The sequence below is a fragment of the Cricetulus griseus genome, chromosome 4, assembly GCF_003668045.3.
Source record: "Cricetulus griseus strain 17A/GY chromosome 4, alternate assembly CriGri-PICRH-1.0, whole genome shotgun sequence".
Taxonomy (NCBI): Eukaryota; Metazoa; Chordata; class Mammalia; order Rodentia; family Cricetidae; genus Cricetulus; species Cricetulus griseus.
Genome location: NC_048597.1, coordinates 134,051,398 through 134,070,178, shown reverse-complemented (window position 1 = coordinate 134,070,178; position 18,781 = coordinate 134,051,398). Strand labels below are relative to the sequence as shown.

The window sequence follows — 18,781 nt, the reverse complement described above, 5'->3', positions numbered from 1 at the left end:
GAAGAACCTGTCTCAAAACAACAAAAAGAAAACAATACTGTATGGTACATGCCTAAAATTGTAGCACTCAGGAGCCTGAGGCAGCAGGATTACCACAAATTCAAAGTCAGCCTAGTCTACAGTTGTCCCGGTCTCAAAATCCAACTACCCGATGGCCAAAAAAACTTGAAAAGTTCCATATTGGGCTGGGAAGGAGGCTTAGCAGTTAAGACTAGTTTTTTTTTTTTTTTTTTTTTTTTTCCCAAGACAAGGCTTCTCTGTGTAGCCCTTGCTGTCCTGGAACTCGCTCTGTAGACCAGGCTGGCCTCTAACTCACAGAGATCTGCCTGCCTCTGACTCCTGAGTGCTGGCACCACCATCTGTCTAAGAACACCAGTTCTTGTAGAGTTCAGTTCCCAGTACCCACATGGCATTTGTAACTCTAGTTCCAGGGAATCTGATGCCCTTTTCTGGCCTCTGAAAGACACCAGGCAATACAAGGTAAACATATACATATAGGCAAAACATTCAAACATATTAAAAATAGTTCCATATAGCCAGGCAGTGGTGGTGCACACCTTTAATCCCAGCACTTGGGAAGGGGCAGGTGATCTCCCTGAATTTGCGGCCAGCCTGGTCTACAGAGTGAATTCCAGACTGTTATGCCGAAAAACCCTGTCTTGAAAAACAACAATTGTATCATTTAGTGAGACAGTCTCTCACTGTATAGCCATGGCTGGCCATGTACTCCCAGATGTCTTGCCTGCTGCTGCCTCTTTTTATTTATCTTTATTTTTAATGTTATGTGTAGGAACGTCTTGCCTACACACACACACATATATATGTAGGTGTAGCTGAGAGGTTTGGACACCCAGGAACTGGAGTTAAAGCTGCAAGCTGCTAGGAACCACACCGAGGCCCTCTGGTGGATTGCTATCTTTCCAGTCCTGTCTCTGCCTGGTGAGTGTTGGGATTAAAGAAGTCATGCACCTGCACACTTAGCCTTTGGTCCCAGTACTGGGAGTCAGAAACAAGCCTCAGTTGCAGGCCAGCCTGGTCTACATAATAAGCTCCAGGCTAGTTAGGGATACATGGTGAGGCCTGGTCTAAAAATTTTTTTAAAATTTTATTTCTTTGGGGGGGGGTACTATGTTCCTTGGCATGGTGTATGGTGTGATGGTCAGAAGACAATCTTTTTTTTTTTTAATTTTAAACATTTTTATTTATTATGTATATTGTGTTCTATATGCCAGCAGACCAGAAGAGGACACCAGATCTCATTACAGATGACTGTGAGCCATCATGTATGTGGTTGCTGGGAATTGAACTCAGGACCTCTGGAAGAGCAGCCAGTGCTCTTAACCTCTGAGCCATCTCTCCAGCTCCCAGAGGACAATCTTGTGGCGTCATTTCTTTCCGTTCTGTGTGCCAAGCACTTTTACCTGCTAAGCCATATCCTTGTCCCATAGACGGGATCTCATTATGTTGTCCCAGCTTGCCCCAAAGTTTTGGGCTAAAACATACCTTCTGTTTCAGTATGAAGAGTAGCTGGTACTACCGGCATGTCACTTGCCCAGTGTAAATATAGGTATATACTGAAACTGTGAGGGCTCAAGATAGGGTTTCTCTGCATTGCTTTGATGCTTGGCCTGGAACTTGTTCTGTAGACCAGGCTGGTCTCAAACTCACAGAGATCTTTCTGCCTCTGCCTCCTGAGTGGTGGGATTAACGGCATGCACCACAAGCACCTGGCTTCTGTTTTACATTTTAATTACTATGTTTAAGAGATCTATAAAATATAAATGCCTCTAATTTGTAAGCCCCAACTGCCCAAGGACAGTTAACTTCCTGGAGTGCTGGGAGCTGTTGTTCATGTAACAGAACAAGTCATATGTTTTTGCTTCTATAAACAAGCTTGGTTGACCCAACTGCACAGGACATGCTTGATCACATGTGGGCGGGAGTGTACAGGCAGGAAGAATGTATGCCTGCTCCTGATTGGACAACGATGGGAAGTTTGTAGCTCTATGGGTTTTGCCTTTATAAGTCTTTAATTAATGCAATTTGCAGCCATTCTCTGGGAATCCCAGATATGGACCTGGCCAGTGTCCATCATCCTGGGCAGTATTTAAAAAGCTTGCTTTATTTAAATTTAGCTCAAAATCGTGGCAGTGGTCTTATTTTTCTCAGTGAGATTAACAATACAACTTATTTTTTAAAATCCCATAAAGGGTAACTGGGGCTGTAGTTCAGTTGGTAGAGCATGCTTGCCTGGCATGCATGAAGTTTTGGGTTCCCTTCCTAGAGCCACAGAAACCAGGGATGGTGGTGGAGGCCCATGATCCCAGCACCAGAGAGGTAGGGCAGGAAAATCAGAAATTCAAGTCAACAAAAACCCCAAACCACACCCTTCCCACACCCTACCCCACCACACACAAAGTATTGCTCTGAAAACTGCCTAGGGTTACAGCAGACTTGGATGTTATGATAGGTTCAAAAGGGTGAGACGTCTGTGAAAAGAACCACAGTGAAATGCCTCAGATGATCCTGCTACAGAAGAGACTGAAACAAACAAACGTGTACCGGGGAGCCAAGCTATCCCCATGCTCTGGCCTGGTGGCCCTGTACCTGAGACTTCTCCACAGAGGCTGTGTGCTTGTCACACATGGGGCTAATCTCCATTCCACGCTCCCGTTCCCGGTCACCCTGCTGGAAGAACTCGGCCATGATGCGGTCAGTCCACTGTCGATAGAGCTCCAGGGGCTTGGTGGGGTTGCTGAGGTCTGCACAGTGCACCATGTTCCTGAGGACCTGGTGAGGACAGGGAGGGACTGTCCGTCAAAGGCCAGGCTAGATCTCAGTCTGTGGGGCCTCTGACTATCCTCTCTCTCTCTCTTTTTAATGAGACAGTGGGTCTCTTATAGCCCAGATCAGTCTTGAATTTACTATGTAGCTAAGGCTGCGCTGGAACTTTGGTCCTATCCCCATCTCCTAAGTGCTTGGATTACAACAACGCCACACAAAGATTTAGTTTTTAGTGTTGTTGTTGAAAGGGTCTTCAAATAGAGTCCCAGCTGGTTTTGGACTTGTGGTCATCCTCCTGTCTCTGCCTTTGGAATGCTGGTATTATATAACTCACCAGGGTTAAGGTTTTAACTCCTACCTCTCGTGTGTGTGTGTGTGTGTGTGTGTGTGTGTGTGTGTGTGTGTGTGTTGGGCACAGGTGAAATGGAGTGAAGAAAAAGGAGAGGCGAGAAGCCTATGTGAGGGAAATGGAGAGGTGAGAGAGAGATGTGGGGCGGGATGGGAGGTCAGGGGAGAGGCCTGGGGTAGAAAGGGGTAGAGAGGAGCAAAGGGTTGATCAAGAGAGGGAGGAGGGGCATGGGCTGGGAAGGGAAACGGGGAGACGCAGACAGTAACAACATGTTAGAGGGCCCAGGGCCATTCAGGAGGCAGGGTCTGAGGGCACCTGGATGCGGTCAGCGTAGTTGTCCAGCAAGAGAACTCCCGAGCTGGTTACTTTCTTCGTCTCCACCATAGTCTTCAGGTCAGCCAGGAGGGTCATATGTTTGGACATGTCTGTGGCCAGCACCTGAGGGCAGAGTGGTGTCAAGTCAGGTGGCGAAAGCTTGCCCACACTCTCGCTGTCACCCATCCTGGCCCTGGAATTCTTTTCCTCTGCGAAACTGTAAGGCTCCTAAAACCCCTCTGCATTGTGACCCCGCCCACTGCACCGGTCCCACCCACCATGTCTATGACCATCTTTCGAAGGCTCTGCCGCTGGCGCTTGCTGAGGTTCTGGAAGATGTCACAGTTCTCTTCTTGCAGCAGCTTGAATCCCACAGCCAGGTGGTGGTTCTCAAGCACAGACTCATCGTTGTACATCAACGCCAGCTCCGAATCTGCGGTGAGACTGAGGTCAGGGGAGGCGACTTTGGGTACCACGCCCCGCCCAGTGTGCACCTAGTCTCCAACTGGCTCCACCCTCAGTGTGACCAGTTGGCTCCTGCCACATAGGTCCAGGAGCGCATTACCATAAGCCCCGTCCCCAGGCTGGCTTCGTCCAGCCTAGGCTATTCCTGGCACACCCCACTTGCCTGTGGGCCTCACCCCTACCCCAGCTGGCCCATCCCATCCACAAGCCCCGCCCCCATCCTGGCTAGCTCCACCCCTAGCTCATTTGGTTCAATTCCACACCCACAAACCAGGCCCATGGGCAGGTTAGTTCCCATCAGCATATAAAGCCCCCAAAGCCATCCTTGCTAACCCCACCCCCAACCCAGGTGGACCAGTCTCCACAGCACAACTGGCTTCACCTTCATCCTGACCAGCCTTGGCCCAGCTAGATTAGCATCCTTCTCTCAACCCAGCTTGGTGGGCCAGCTCCACCTCCATTCAAGCAGGTATTGCTCTTAGGGCAAATGGCCACACACCCTGAGCCTGACTGTCTATACCCTGAAAAGCCACACTCACTGGTGTTGATAAGGAACTGGTTGGAGACGCCAGGGTGGTCCACGTCGTGGATGGCAGCAGCAAAGAGGGCGGCAAGAATCTCCAGGTCTGTGAACACAGCCTGGGGGCAAGGAGAAGAGGTGAGGGAGAGGCAGAGCCTGAAACAAAGGGGCTAGCACGGGTGGAGACGGGGAGGAAGGTGGGGTCCAGAGAGAGGAGAGGAGAGGAGGGGAGGAGGGGAGGGGAGGGGAGGAGAGGAGAGTCTGGGCTTGCTGTAGAAGCATGAGGACCTGAATTTTAAACCTGGACCCCACAAAAAAAGCCAGCCCTGATGGCCTGCTCTTGCAATCCCACCCAGTACACTGGGGAGGTACACAAGCAGATTCCTAGGGCTCCCTGGGCAGCCAATCTGAGAGCCCAGGCCACTGTGAGATCCTCTCTCAAAAAACAAGGCATTAATCTCAGCGCTCAGAAGGCAGATGCAGGTGGATCTCTATGAGTTAGACACCAGCCTGGTCTACATAGTGAGTTCCAACTACAGGGTGAGACCATCTCAAAACAAAAAGGGGGATGCTAGAGAGGCAGCTGAATGAGTTTGAATCCCCAGGACCCATAAACAAGCCATAGATTATATCTGTAATCCCAGTGTTCCTATAGCGAGATGGGAGTCGGAGCCAGGAGACTCCCAAGCCCTGGACCAGCTAGCCCGGCCTATGTAGCAACAAATGAGATCCTGTCTTCAAACAAGGTAAAAAAGTGTCCTATGACTGCCAAACTTGCACCACGGCTCACTTGCACATGCCCCTCCCCCACCAACAAAACAAAAGACACTAGCAAGATGGCTCACTGGGTAAAGGAACTTGCCACCAAGCCTAACAAACTGAGTTTGATTCCTGGACCTACACGGTAAAAAGGCAGAAAAGATTTCCAAAAACTGACCTCCACACATGCGGAACTCCCCCACCCGCCCCCTGCTCAAGCACAAGACAAAAACAAAAAATCAGAAAAGGTAAGATTAGAGAAACAGGATAGAGACAAGATCAGAGGGACAGACATATGGAAGAAAGGACCGGCACAGGAAGAAGATGGTGGCAAGGGGCGGTGGCAGGCGCTTACATCCAGGGCGGGCGTGGCCAGCAGCACGTGTATGGACTGCAGCACGTCCGCCGCGTGCAGGCTGTTGTGGTAGGCGACGTCGGCATGGTAGTGGTCTTCCAGGGTCAGCATGTAAGTCACCATAGTGTCCACAGGGATGCGGAATTTCTTTAGCAGGTCCCGCTCCTGGGAGCCAACAAGGGCTGGACAGTGACCCCTGCTGGCTCCCAGTACCCTGTCCCAGTCCCGTGTATCCCAGCCAGCTCCCTGGTGTCCCCATCACCTGGAATATCGTATACATGATGCAGCTGAGTGAACGCCCTCCAGCGTACTCCGACACACAAAAGATATTCAGGCCCCATTTGCTCAAGTTCTCCAGTTCCTGGCAGTAATGGAGTGAGAGGTCAGTAGCCTGCATGGCTTGGGGACCTGAAAGCCACTTCCTAGGGCTCTCAGATTCATTATTGCTAACAAAATGCATGGACTCCCCCGCCCCTGGTTTATGTACTTATAATGTATACATTTCTGTTTGCAGGCCAGATCCCATTACAGATGGCTGTGAGCCACCAGGTGGTTGCTGGGAATTGAACTCGGGTCCTCTGGAAGAGCAGCCAGTGCTCTTAACTTCTGAGCCATCTCTCCAGCCCCTCATTATTCTTTTAAAAAATTCTTTAAAAAAGCCAGACCTGGCTCAAAAAATTATTATTATTATTATTGTTTTTTTAAGGCAGAGTTTCTCTGTGGCTTTGGAGGCTGTCCTGGAACTAGCTCTTGTAGACCAGGCTGGCCTCAAACTCACAGAAATCCTCCTGCCTCTGCCTCCCTAGAGCTGGGATTAAAGGTGTGCGCCACCACCGCCCGAATCAAAAAATTATTTAAAAAAGAACACATTTAAAATATTTTTATGTGTATGTCAGTTGTATGTATGGTGTCCAAAGAGGCCAGAAGAGGTGTTAAAATCCCCTGCAGCTGGAATTACTGTCAGTTTTGAGTCTCTCCCCTCCACATCATGGGGTGCTAGGAACTGTGTGTGTGTTTACATGTGTGTCAGTCACAACTAGTGGGAGTTGCTTCTCCCTTTCTGGAATGTGGGTCCTGGGTATTGAACTCAGGTCATTGGGTGGCAAGTGCTTGTTCATTTTTTGAGTCAGTCTCTGTCAGTAAACCGCGAGCTCACAGGTTTGGCTACTCTGGCTGCCCATCAAGCCCCAGGGATGGTCCTGTCTTGTCTTCACCTAACTAACACTGGGATAACAGGTCTACACATGACACCTGGTTTTTATGTGGGCACCAGGGATCTGAAATTGGACCACACTTCAAATACTGGAAATCGCCCCAGTCATACCCTATCTTTCCTTTGAGGCAGGGTCTCCTGTAGTCCATGGTGGCCTTGAACTCACTCTATAGTGGAAGATGACCCTGAATGCCTGACTTTTCCCCACTTTTACCTCCCCAGTGCTAGGATCATAGGCATAGGCCATCACATTTGGTTTATATGATGCTGGGAATGGACTCTGGGAACTCAGGCATGCCAGGCAAGCGCCCTACCAACTGAACCACATCCCCTTGCCCGAAGTGTCTCCAGCCCTGTTATGTATCAAGTGCTTGAGCTCAGCTGGTGGGTGAGGGAAGCTCAGAGAAGAGACTTTGATACACAAGCTGGATGGGAGCCAAGGCAGGCTGATTCCCAAGCTGAGCTCAAACCCTAAGCTGACCTGATCATGAGACCTCAATTGTGTTGGGGTGAGGGAAGGAATAGTGCTCTCCTCCAAATACATTACACAGCAGGTAGTGGTCAATAACGGGTGATTGATTGATAAGCGGCTTCACTAGAGCTGCTCCAAGTGAGTTAGAATGAATGGCTGCCTTAGTTCAGGCTCCTGCTGAATCAAGCTTGGAGTCACTCCCTGCCCATCCTTTACTTCCATCTTGGAATGGCTCAGACTCTGCATCCTGGGACTCTGGGCTAGATGAGTTCCTAAGACCCAGTCTTTGCTGAACGCTCCCCCCCCCCCAAGACAACACTGTCCCTGCTGAGCCCCACCACCTACTTGTGCTAAGAGCTCTTCTTGATCTGTCTTGACTCCAAATCGTGGGATACTGGCGTTCATGCTTCCAGTGTGCACCAGCTTTTTCAACCCTGTGATCTGAGACATGGGCTGGGACTGTTGTACCACCGGTGGTGGGGGCTGCTGGAAGGCTCTGTGTCGTGGTGTGGGTGATGGGATCTCCATTTCATTCTGCTTGTCTGTCAAACATCAGGCAACAAAGCATGAGACCCCCTTTCAAGGAGGCTCCCCACATCCCTCAGTCCTGTCGAGGTCCTCAGATTCTCACTTGATATGAGGCAATCCTTCTGGGGGTAGTGCTGGTCTCTTTTCTGAGGTGGGAAGCCAGGACACATGTAAGACATTTGCTGGAAGGTGATGGGCTGTAGTGGGGGGTCTTAGGGGTGGTCCTGGACTATGGAGTACCCTCAGACTCGTGCCCAGTTTGGGCCACAACATGGTATCAGACATGAGGAGGTGGGAAGGGGAAGTCCCAGAGTAAGCTGCTGCTGAACCTGGACAGCCAGGGAACCGTCTTGGCTAGGGAAGACACCCCTGTGACGGCCAGGAGTGGTGGTGGGAAGGGGCATGGCTGGGAGGTGAGAGGGAAGGGAGGTCTCTGGGTCCATGACCCTCTCCCCTCAGCACCAGCCAGCCTGGGGACCAGTCCCAGATTCTTCTGGAGCTTTACAAGCTTCTGAGGGCTAGCTAGACCCACCCCATTATGACCTTGGAAGAACTAATTTGCATGTAGCCCTGTCATTGGCTGCATCCTCAGAATTCTGAGACATACCACACCCTCACTATTGTAGGTAGGCTTAAAACCTTTGAAATCTCTTCAGTGGTGGTGGCACACACCTTTAATACCAGCACTCCAGAGGCAGAGGCAGGTAGATCTCTGTGAGTTCGAGACCAGCTTGGTCTTCAAGAGGTAGTTCCAGGAAAGCCTCCAAAGCCACAGAGAAACCCTGTCTCGAAAAACCAAAACAAACAAACAAACACTCTGAATCTCCTAATTTTAAAAACTTTGTTGTTGTTTTCAAGACAGGGTTTCTCTGTGTAGCTTTTTTGGAGACTGTCCTGGAACTCACTCACTCTGTAGACAAGGGTGGCCTCAAATTCACAGAAATCCACCTGCTTTTGCCTCCTGTGTGCTAGAATTAAAGAGGTGCACCACCACTGCCTGGGGTCCTATAGTGTAGCCCAGGCTGTCCTGGAATTCCCCTGCCTCAGCCTCTTAGTCTTTTGAGTTCTGGGATTTTACAGGTGTGCTCCACCACCCCAGTCTTCTTAAAATTTATTTTTATCTTTACTTAAAAGGTTTCTTTTATGTGTATATGTGTACCTGTATTTATGTGCTGCAGGGACCCTGGGAGGCCAGAAGAGTGCATCAGATCTGGAACTGGAGTTAGTTGTGAGCTGCCTGATATGGGTGCTGGGGACCTAACCTGAGCCCTCTGCAAGTGCAGTATTCACTCTTAACCACAGAGCCATCTCTCCAGAGCCCCCTGCTTTTTTCTTTTACTGACTTTTTGTTTTTGAGACGGGGTCTCTCTGTGTGGCCTTTGCCATCGTGGAATTCATTCTGTTGACCAGGCTAACCTTGAACTCAAGGCTCAGTCTGCCTCCAAAGTGCTGGGATCAAAGGAGTGCACCACCAAGCCTGGCCTTTTATTGATTTGTTGTTCTATTTCGTTTTGTTTTCCAAGATAGGGTATCTTTGTGACCGGCTAGAACTCTCAGAGATCCATCTGTCTTAGTCTCCTGATGGATCCATCTCAAGATGGATGGCATGTGGTGGCATGTGCCACCACACTGGCTCACTTTTATTAGTTTTTAAAAAGTATTCATTTGGCCGGCTGGTGGTGGCACACGCCTTTAATCCCACCAGAGGCAGGCAGATCACTGAGCTTGAGGCCAGTCTGGTTTACAGAGTGAGTTACAGGACAGTTGGGGCTACACAGAGAAACCCGTCTGCGGTGAGGTATTTATTTGTGTTTATGTGTGTTCACATGAGGACATGTGGACAGAGAGGTCAGAGGACAATCCTGGGTATCAATCCTCTACAGCCACCCTGCTTCTGTCTCTTTTTCAGACAGGGTCTGACTGTCTATCCCTGTCTGGTCTGGAATTTGCTTTATAGACCATGCTGGCCTTGAACATACAGATCTTCCTGTATGTTCCTGCCTGAGCATTGAGATTAAAGGGTGTGTCAGAGATATCCTATGTATTTTATTTTGATTTATTTCGACAGCATCTTGCTATGCAGCCCACATTGCCCTTAGATTTCCAGTTCTCAGCACTAGGATTATAGGTGTACAACATCACATCCTGCTATGGCCCACTGAGTGTGCTTGGTTCGGTTTTGAGACAGCGTCTGTTGTTTTTATTTCTTAAGCTCATATGGCTTCCAATCAGCTATATAGCAAATGGTGACTTTGAACTTCTTCCTCTGCTTCCCCAGAGTGGTGGGATGACAGGCCTGTGCCACCAGGGTGGGTTTATGCCATGATGGTGAAGGAGACCAGGGCTTTGTGCATGCCACGGTATGCTACCCACTGAACCCCCTTCCCAGTCAGTGCTTGGAGGCTTTTCCAAGTTTAAGAATTCTATTTGAAGCTGGGAGGTGGTGGCACACGCCTTTAGTCCCAGCACTCGGGAGGCAGAGGCAGGTGGATCTCTGTGAGTTTGAGGCCAGCCTGGTCTACAGAGCGAGTTTAGGGACAGGCTCCAAAGCCATACAGAGAAACCCTGTCTCGAAAAACAAAAAACAAACAAACAAAAAAGAATTCTATTTGAGCCTGGTCTACATATTGAGTTCCAGGCCAGCCAAAAAACTACACAACAAAACCTGTCTTGATAAACAAATAACGAAAAATAAACAAGAATTTTAATGGGGATTGTGATCTTATATTGGCATTTTTTTTGTGTGTATACACACATGCATGCAGGCCAAAGTGAACCTCCAGAGTGTTGGAGCAACAACCTTGGTTTTTTATCCTTTTTCTTTTCTTGAGACATATTAGCCTACCTGTCCTAGAACCTGCTACATAGACCAGGCTGGCTTCAAATTTACAGAGATCCGCCAGCCTCTGTCTCTCAGTGCTGGGATGAAAGGTGTGCCAGCGCCACCACTGCCGCTAGCTCTACCTTGAACCTGGGGCTCACAGATTTGGCTACGTTGCCTGGCCAATGTCTTCATCTACAAAGTCCTTGGATTATATGTGTACAATGTGGTGTCTGGCTCATTACATGGGTGCTAGGCATTTGAATGCAAGTCCTCACATTTAGGAGGCCAGTACTTTAGTAATACAGAAATCTCCCCAGCCTGAAATATAAATATGGGCTCCACAGAAATTGGGCGGTTTCACTAAGTTTGAGAGGGGACTCATGAATAGGGAGCTCTTGAACTCAGTGACCCTTGACCCAATGCCCCACGCCCCTCCCACTTGCTGCCTCTTACACTCACCCAGGAATGTTGTGGAAATGTACTCTGAGACCTGGTTTCCCGACCTGCTCATTTCCGACAGGTGTGTGAGTTCACGGTTCAGCATCCTTTTGAACTGAGGAGAAGGAGCCAAGAAGGAATGAATGATGGGGGGTCGTTATGGGGTGCACGTGGATATGGATATGTGAGAGCCCTTCCCAACAAATCCCTAAAGGCTTCACAATTTCTCCACTCAGAGCCCTCAATTAGGATGCTTGATGGGTGCAATTAGCTTTTCCTGTCCTCTTGGCTCTGGAGGGGGGACTCCCTTAACTTGGGAGGAGGGGATTCCCAGGTGAGGAAAGGACAGCCCCCCTTACAAAGAGGAGTGCAAAGAGCACCTGTAGAAGGGAGGGGCTCCAGCTAACAACAGAACCAATAGCGCACCAGGAGAGTCCTGTCGCCATGGTGATGGGAGTCTCCTTAGCAACTCCCCCTCCAACCAGCTGCTGAGTCCAGAAAAGGGGGGCAAGTCTGAGGCCCCTTAACCCTTACCTGCCCAGAGCTACCCCAGGGCCTAGGTGTTGCCAAACATGACCTCGATTCAGGATTGGAGATTGGAGGGGAAGGATGGGGGTCTGCTATTCAGCCCCAGCCGGATCTAGAAAGTTAATGTTTCTTAGCACCCAAGCTCTGGAGAGGAGAGGGTTTGGCCAGACTAATGGGGAAAGAGTGAGCCTGGGAAATCCCAGTCCCATCACCTGGGGAAGGGGGTTCTCATTAAAGCCCCTCTCCTCTTTAGGGGGTAGATAATGTACAAATGGGTGGAATATGCCCCCAAATGGGTTTGGGGGTCCTTTCCTGGTCCCCCCATATCCCTTCACACAGGCATCTTCTGTGACATTGGACTTGGAGCAGAAAGGGCATTTGCTCCCCACCCCCAGCACCCCATAGCAGGGACAGACTCTTGTATGGGCAAGGCAGAGGGGTGGCAGACAGGAGGGAGTGACCCACACTGGTGAGGATGGTCATTTTCTCAGTACTACCCAGAGACCCTGGACACAGACACACATACACAATCTCACACAACTGCACACAATTCCACACTGTCCCCAATCTATCGTCACACAGCTCAGATGCACCAACTGAAAGGTACACACCCCAATAAATAGTCATTGACATTTGGGGGTCACACACCCAAGAAACATCAAGTAGCACTGCATTTAACAAATAAACCCCAACACAAAATATCTGGTCCATTCCAGGAACAAGGCAGGACACCCGGCCATCGCAGACACATGCACAGCCAGGTACAGGTCAGTCACACCCAGCCAGAGAGACACCTTCCCCAGTAAGACCCTACCACCACCACCAGCCCTAGGTCACACAGAAGCTACAAAGCATGTTATATGGCCCACCCATACATGAACACAGCTGCATCCAAGTGCCCATCCCATAAGGTCAGAGGTCCCTGATGGACAATGTCCTCCCCCTACCCCCGACCCTGAACTCCCCTACCTGGTCCCACCAGCCCACCAGCCAGGGCTTGGAGCAGGTCTCGCAGAAGAAGTCAACCAGAGGCATGTTGGAAGCTCAGCTCAGCTCTGGGCTGACAAACAGGTAAAGTAGGCTTGGCTGAGTCCCTGGGTCAATGATGCCTGGGGACTGGGGGCAATGGGGGGGGGGCTGGGCAGGTGGGGACACTATCCAAGGGGAGCCGCGGAGGGGCTTGGGCCAGCCCAGAAGGACTGGGGGCCCCCTTCCCCTCCGCGCTCCCAGCAGCAGCCCTGGTTACATGGTCTGCCAGTCCCTGGTTATGATGGGTCCCTCTGCAGCAGAGGCAGGAGGCAGTGGGGGACCTGTGCCCATGGGGACAGGCAGGGTAAGTGTCCTGCGAAGGACGGCTGTGCTGAGGAGGCTGGGGCTCCTATGTGCACGGGTGTGAATGCTCTCTCCCTCTCTCCCTCTCTTTCTCTCTCTCCCTCTCCCTCTCTCTCTCACTGCGGTACTGGAGGCTGCACTTGAAGTCAGGTGGTGCTGGGGGTGGGGGGGCGTTAAAGGGGCATCAGAGCCCATGGGCCTCAGCCAGGACTCAGAGGAGGCTTCTGTGGCAAGGAGGCCCTCAAGCCTCTCTGAGGACACATGTCACTCATGCAGGGACATGGCCAGATATAGAAACACACTCCACATCACACATGCCTTGAGACACACCATCCTCAAACCCAGACACTGAATACAGCCAGACACCCAAATGCTTACACACACACACAGACACACACACAGACAAACACGCTGAAGCTTCGTGAAACATTTAAACACAGCACACATAGGTCCCAGGCCTGCTTCTATCAAGCGCCCACAGGCAGCACAGACTGAGGAACACTGCCCAGGACCTGACACATTCAAGGTACAAATCAACACACACTGTCACAGAAACACTGATATGTGCAAGGAAGTGTGTACTCTCTCACACACACAGTTGTAGAGACCGTTTAACCCATCCTCAGGGACACATTTGTCCTTGAACTCCTCTTCCCAGACAAGCCTCCACCACACAGATATATGCATTCCTGAAGAACGCCCCCACCTGCGCACTCGTTTCCTGACAGACACCACCCACAAGGGCTGCACAGCTCCCGGAAGCCTCACTCATATGGCCCTGCTGACTGAATAGTGCCCCATGGAGTTGGGCCGTTCACACCCTACACAGCTGGACAGGGAAGCCCCATGCCTCTCTTAACAATGGCTACAACTTATAAAAAATCACAGGTTCTCAGATCCAAACCCAGACCAAACTCACACCCTCAGATGCATCCCTCCGGCATAGCCTGCACAACCACACACCCTTCTGAAGGCACACACCCGCACACAAAAAGCCAACAGCCATACAGATTGGAAGCCAGGGATCCACACAACCACACAAGCTCCACGAGAGAAAGCTATCTGCAGAAACTATGCACAACTAAACTACCCCTTCCCCCAACAGCAGGCTCCCTCAGCTCAGAGAAAAGCATGAGTTACAAGCTACTTTTCTAGAGGCACAGTCAAATGCCAGGCCTGGTGCTCTACATCAGAGCTCAGTCCTGCTCACCACCCGAATTCGGTGATCAATCAGCTTTGCACACAGTCCTGCTCCAGGACTGCCGTCATTCACTCCACTTCCCTACACAGTAATTGGTTCTGCCACACTGGACCTGCTAAGCCTCTGGCATCATTCAGAGACCATGCCCTAGGATAAGCAAATAGGACCTATCATGGAATTGGCTCCACCATGGATTCATATTACTCCTGCAGCCCTGCCTAGAGGTTTGCCCACCACAGCAAAGGCTTAACTCCACCCACCATACCACCCATTCTGAAGGATTCAGGCCATCATGATCTCAAATACTCTCCTCAAGCTTTCCCCTAGCGACTGGTTCCACCCAACACCAAACACCCACCTCGCCCACCCACCCCAATCACCCTGCCCACTGGCCTCACCCACCCATCAAGATTTGCCCTGCCCAACAAGCCCTCTCTATCAAGGGCACTAGCCCTGTCCACCACAGATTCACCCAGCCCTCCAGGCAGAATTAGCTGCTCACGGGCCCTGCCCACCTTGTGTGAGGCCATCTCGCTGACAGAGCGGTAGGTCTGCATGGTCTCCAGCTGCTCCAAACACCAGTCTAGCTCTTCCAGGGTCTCCCGGGCCAGCTGCTGGCATGTCTCCTCTGAGAAATGGGTGTCCAGGGAAGTGACCCTGAGGGCCCCCAGGCAGTCTCCCACCCCAGTACTAAGGGTACACCCAGGGTAAGGACAGCCTTTCCCCAACCTCTAGGCTTAGCTACCTGACAGCGTGGCCTTGCAGACAGCGGGTGGGCCGCCCAGTGGGGACCACCTGCAAAAAAATGGGACTCCAATGTCAGTCTGGGTTCTCTGAGAACCAGCCTCCCTCTCCACGAGTAACACCAGTTTCCCTGACTTTGAACTCATACAATTTCAGAGCCTGAATTTGTCTTTTGTAAGACAGTCTCAGCTGAGGCTGGCCTCAAACTCACTACTTAGCCAAAGATGACCTTGATCCTCCAAATCCTACATTCTCAGTGATGGGATTGCAGATGTGCACCACTTTTCCCCGTGTGTGGAGTGTGGGGATAGAACTCAGGGCTTCATGAATGTGAGGCAAACTGAACTCCAGCCCCATTAATTCATTATTTGTTTATTTTGGTTTAAATTCTGGCCTCTGAACTACACACCCAGCCCAAGAGCTCAAATAGGTGAAAACAGATTCTATTGCAGGTGGCAATGTTTCAACAGGGCCTCATTGTAGCATGGTCTAGACTGGAACACATCTGGCCTCAGCCTCCTCCTGGGTACTGGGATGGCAGATGAGGGCTACCACATCTAGCTGAAATCTAATTTCATTTAGTCCACATTGGTGACCTGTGGTAGGTAGATTCTATGTTTTCAAGTTTCCCGTTCTCCCCAACTTTCTCAAGCTTTTGAGTATGCCTGTCCTAACTGTCAAGGACTGCAACTCCCAGCCACCCCTCTGCCCTAAGGTAAGAAGAATGTCCTTCCCCTCCTCTATTTTTTTTTTTTCCGAGACAGGGTTTCTCTATGTAGCTTTGGAGCCTATCCTGGCACTCGCTCTGGAGAACAGGCTGGCCTCGAACTCACACAGATCCGCCTGCCTCTGCCTCCCGGGTGCTGAGATTAAAGGCGTGCGCCACCAACGCCCGGCTCCATCCTCTATTTTTTTTTTTTTTAAGATTTTATTTATTTATTATGTATACAACATTCTGCTTCCATGTATATCTGCACACCAGAAGAGGGCACCAGATCTCATTACAGATGGTTGTGAGCCACCATGTGGTTGCTGGGAATTGAACTCAGGACCTCTGGAAGAGCAGTCAGTGCTCTTAACCTCTGAGCCATCTAGCCAGCCCTCCCTCCTCTATTTTTAAAGGCAGGTTCTGACTGTGTAGCCCTGGCTGTTCTGGAACCCACTCTGTAGACCAGGCTGGCTTTGAAAGCACAGAGCTCCCCCTGCTCTGCCTTCAGAGGGCTAGGATTACAGGAGTGCGCCACCATGCTTGGCCCATACTAATTTCTAATTTTATTTTTAACTGTGTGTGTGTGTGTGTGTGTGTGTGTGTGTGTGTGTGTGTGTGTGTGCTTGTGCACATGCGCACATGGGAGTGTAGGTGCCCTTAGAGTCCAGAAGAAAGTGCTGGAGTTCAGGCGGTTATGTGGGTGCAGGGAGCTGAATTCAAGTCCTCTGCGAGAGCAGTGCTCATGTTCAGCCGATAACTATCTCTCCAACCCCCCTCCCCACTCCTATTTTTAAACAGCTTTCTTTCACATTTATCATCGGGGGCATGAAGGTCACTGTGCGTGTGTGGGGGTCAGTTCTCTACCCTCTATGTGGGCTCTGGGGATTGAACTCAGGCTGTCAGGTTTGGCAGCAAGCACCTTTTATCCATTGAGCCATCTCACCTGACTGGAAGCATCCTTATTTGCTGAGCAAATACTATGTACAAACAATGTCCTATTTATTGAGCATATACTACATACAGACAACGTCCTAACACTTTGTGCGTGTCGTCTTCTGGGCTTCTCGAAGAAGCTTTCGTTTTACTGAAGAGAAACACAGGCACCCCTGATTACTGTTTGCCTAGCAGGCTTGTGTCATAACCTGGAGCTCAGGGCTGGAGCGGGAGCCTTTACACCGTTCCTGCAGGCCTTTATTCCTAGAAGCAGCGGTTCTCTAACTTAGAAGGGCTGCTTGAACAGAGGGCCAAGTATTGGATGGCCTGAGGAGGAGGAGACCCAATCCAATACCAACATTTAGTCTGATTCTTTGGTCACCCTGAAGTCTACATCTTAATTCTACCAGGCTTCAGAATTATCTCACATTGTCATCTATTATTCGGCTACATACGAACAGTATGAGCAGCAATATCCATCGGATGCCTTGGATTCATTGGATGGGCTCATTGTATGTTCACAGTAGGGCTCGGTGTAGACACCCGAGCCAATTTTACATCCGCCACTATAATTACTGCCATCCCAACCGGAGTAAAAGTATTTAGCTGAGGTACCATCAAATGATCTCCCATTATGCTAAGAGCCTTTATTTTCCTCTTTAAAGGAGGAGGACTTACAGGAATTGTTCTGTCAAACTCATCCTTAGTGTCTTACATGACACCTACTACGGGTCTCGTCTATGGAGCTGTATTTGCTATCATAGCAGGGTTTCTCCACTGATTCCCGCTGGTCTCTGGTTACAACCTTGATGACACATGAGCCAAAGCCCACTTTGCTATTATATTAGTAGAAGTAAACGTAACTTTCTTCCCCTTGCTGTCCTTTTTTCTTTTCCTCCACTTTGAGACAAGGTCTCACGTAGCCCAGGCTGTCCTGAAACTCCCTATGTGGCCAAGGATGAACCTGAACTCCTGATTCTTCTGCCTCTACTCCCCGAGGACTAGGATGTCAGGTGTACACCACTGCACCTGGTTTATGGGTGGCTGGGGTGGAACCCAGGGCTTCCTGAATACTAGGCAAGTACCCTACTCGCTGAGCTGCACCCCCAGACTGAGAGTGGGCACTGGGGACTCAGCTCCACTTACTTGTTGCTGGGGATGGGCACATTGGTTAAGAGTGAGAAGTTGTTTCGAACGCTCCGGAGACTGGCCAGCACCTGGGGTGGGGGACAGCTGTAAGGAGAGATGTCTACCTGCAAGGACCACTGGGCTGGGCCCCTTTCCCATCAGGGGAGGAGGTCTCACCTGGGCAAATGGTGTCACAATGAGGTCTTCGGCATGCCTGAAAGTAAAAACAGGGGCAGGTGAGGGTCCAGGTCTTTGGGGTGGACACCGTGGGGTCACGATTAGCAAGGAGGAGGAGACAGGACAAGGCAACTGTAGGGACATACCATAGGTGCCACAGAGTGGGAACCGTATACACATGACATGGAGGCCAGAGAGAGGAAGACTGCAGATGGGGGCCCCCAGGTCAATAGGGGCTTATGAGCAAGGGAAGGCTAGAGGGGGTCCCAGAAGTGGGGCTCCTCTTTTGCTGGAGCAACAGCTTCGTAGGGCTGTGCGGGGGATACAGTTCAATGGTACACATTGCCCACCACATATAACTCCCCAAATCATTCCCAGAAACAAACAAAAGAGAAAAGAAGGAAAACTAAAAAGAGCCAGTCTGTGCCATACGCTTGTAATCTCAGCTGCTCAGAGGGCCGAGGCAGGAAGATCCCAAGTTTGAGGTTAGCTTGCCTGCTCATGGACATGTAGCTCAGTTGGTAGAGCGCTTGCCTAGCATACGGGAAGCCTTGGGTTCCATCCCCAGCACCACAGAAATAGGAAGATCAGGAATTTGACGATAGCTTCAGCTACATAGGAAGTGTGAGGCCAGCCTGGGCTACAGACCCTGTCTAGAGTTGGAGGAGAGGGAAAGCTAGGCTTGAAGGCAACCAGTGACTGGGTGTGAGCAGAGCTGGTAGGTGTGGCCACACTTTATAATCTTTTAAGTCCCGTGTGAGAGGAAAGGAGCTGCTTACCCTTCACTGGGGAAGACAGTGTGTGTGGACTGACCAAAGAGAGGGTTGGGTGCCCCACTCTTTGCTGAGAAGGGCAGCTTGTGGCAGGGCCAGCCCTAAGGGATCTGGTGAGTAGGACAGGGTGTGCTCACGCTTCGCTGGCGACAGATGAGTTCCTGGACATAGTCTTGGGTGACATGTCATAGTCACTGTCTGAGCGATAGAGGAAGGACTCTCGGCGCTGGCTGG

The 18,781-nt window shown here is 50.6% G+C and overlaps 1 protein-coding gene across 5 annotated transcripts in view; it reads right to left on the bottom strand.

Annotated features, from left to right (window-relative positions):
* Pde4a (phosphodiesterase 4A) overlaps positions 1-18,781 on the bottom strand; it is a 64,125-nt gene that overhangs the window by 3,846 nt on the left and 41,498 nt on the right. For 4 of the 5 annotated variants that reach the window (XM_035443501.1, XM_027411494.2, XM_027411493.2 and 1 more), the window contains 13 exons: positions 18,685-18,781; positions 17,775-17,811; positions 17,616-17,686; positions 14,829-14,878; positions 14,599-14,711; positions 11,044-11,137; positions 7,578-7,774; positions 5,810-5,908; positions 5,548-5,712; positions 4,453-4,552; positions 3,727-3,881; positions 3,449-3,571; positions 2,608-2,790 (listed from right to left, as the gene is read on the bottom strand). The exon at positions 18,685-18,781 is cut by the window's right edge and continues 95 nt beyond it. In XM_035443501.1, the coding sequence (XP_035299392.1) occupies positions 2,608-2,790; positions 3,449-3,571; positions 3,727-3,881; positions 4,453-4,552; positions 5,548-5,712; positions 5,810-5,908; positions 7,578-7,774; positions 11,044-11,137; positions 14,599-14,711; positions 14,829-14,878; positions 17,616-17,686; positions 17,775-17,811; positions 18,685-18,731 (1,434 nt within the window). In that variant the 5' untranslated portion in view covers positions 18,732-18,781. The other variant, XM_027411496.2, reaches the window with a different exon arrangement.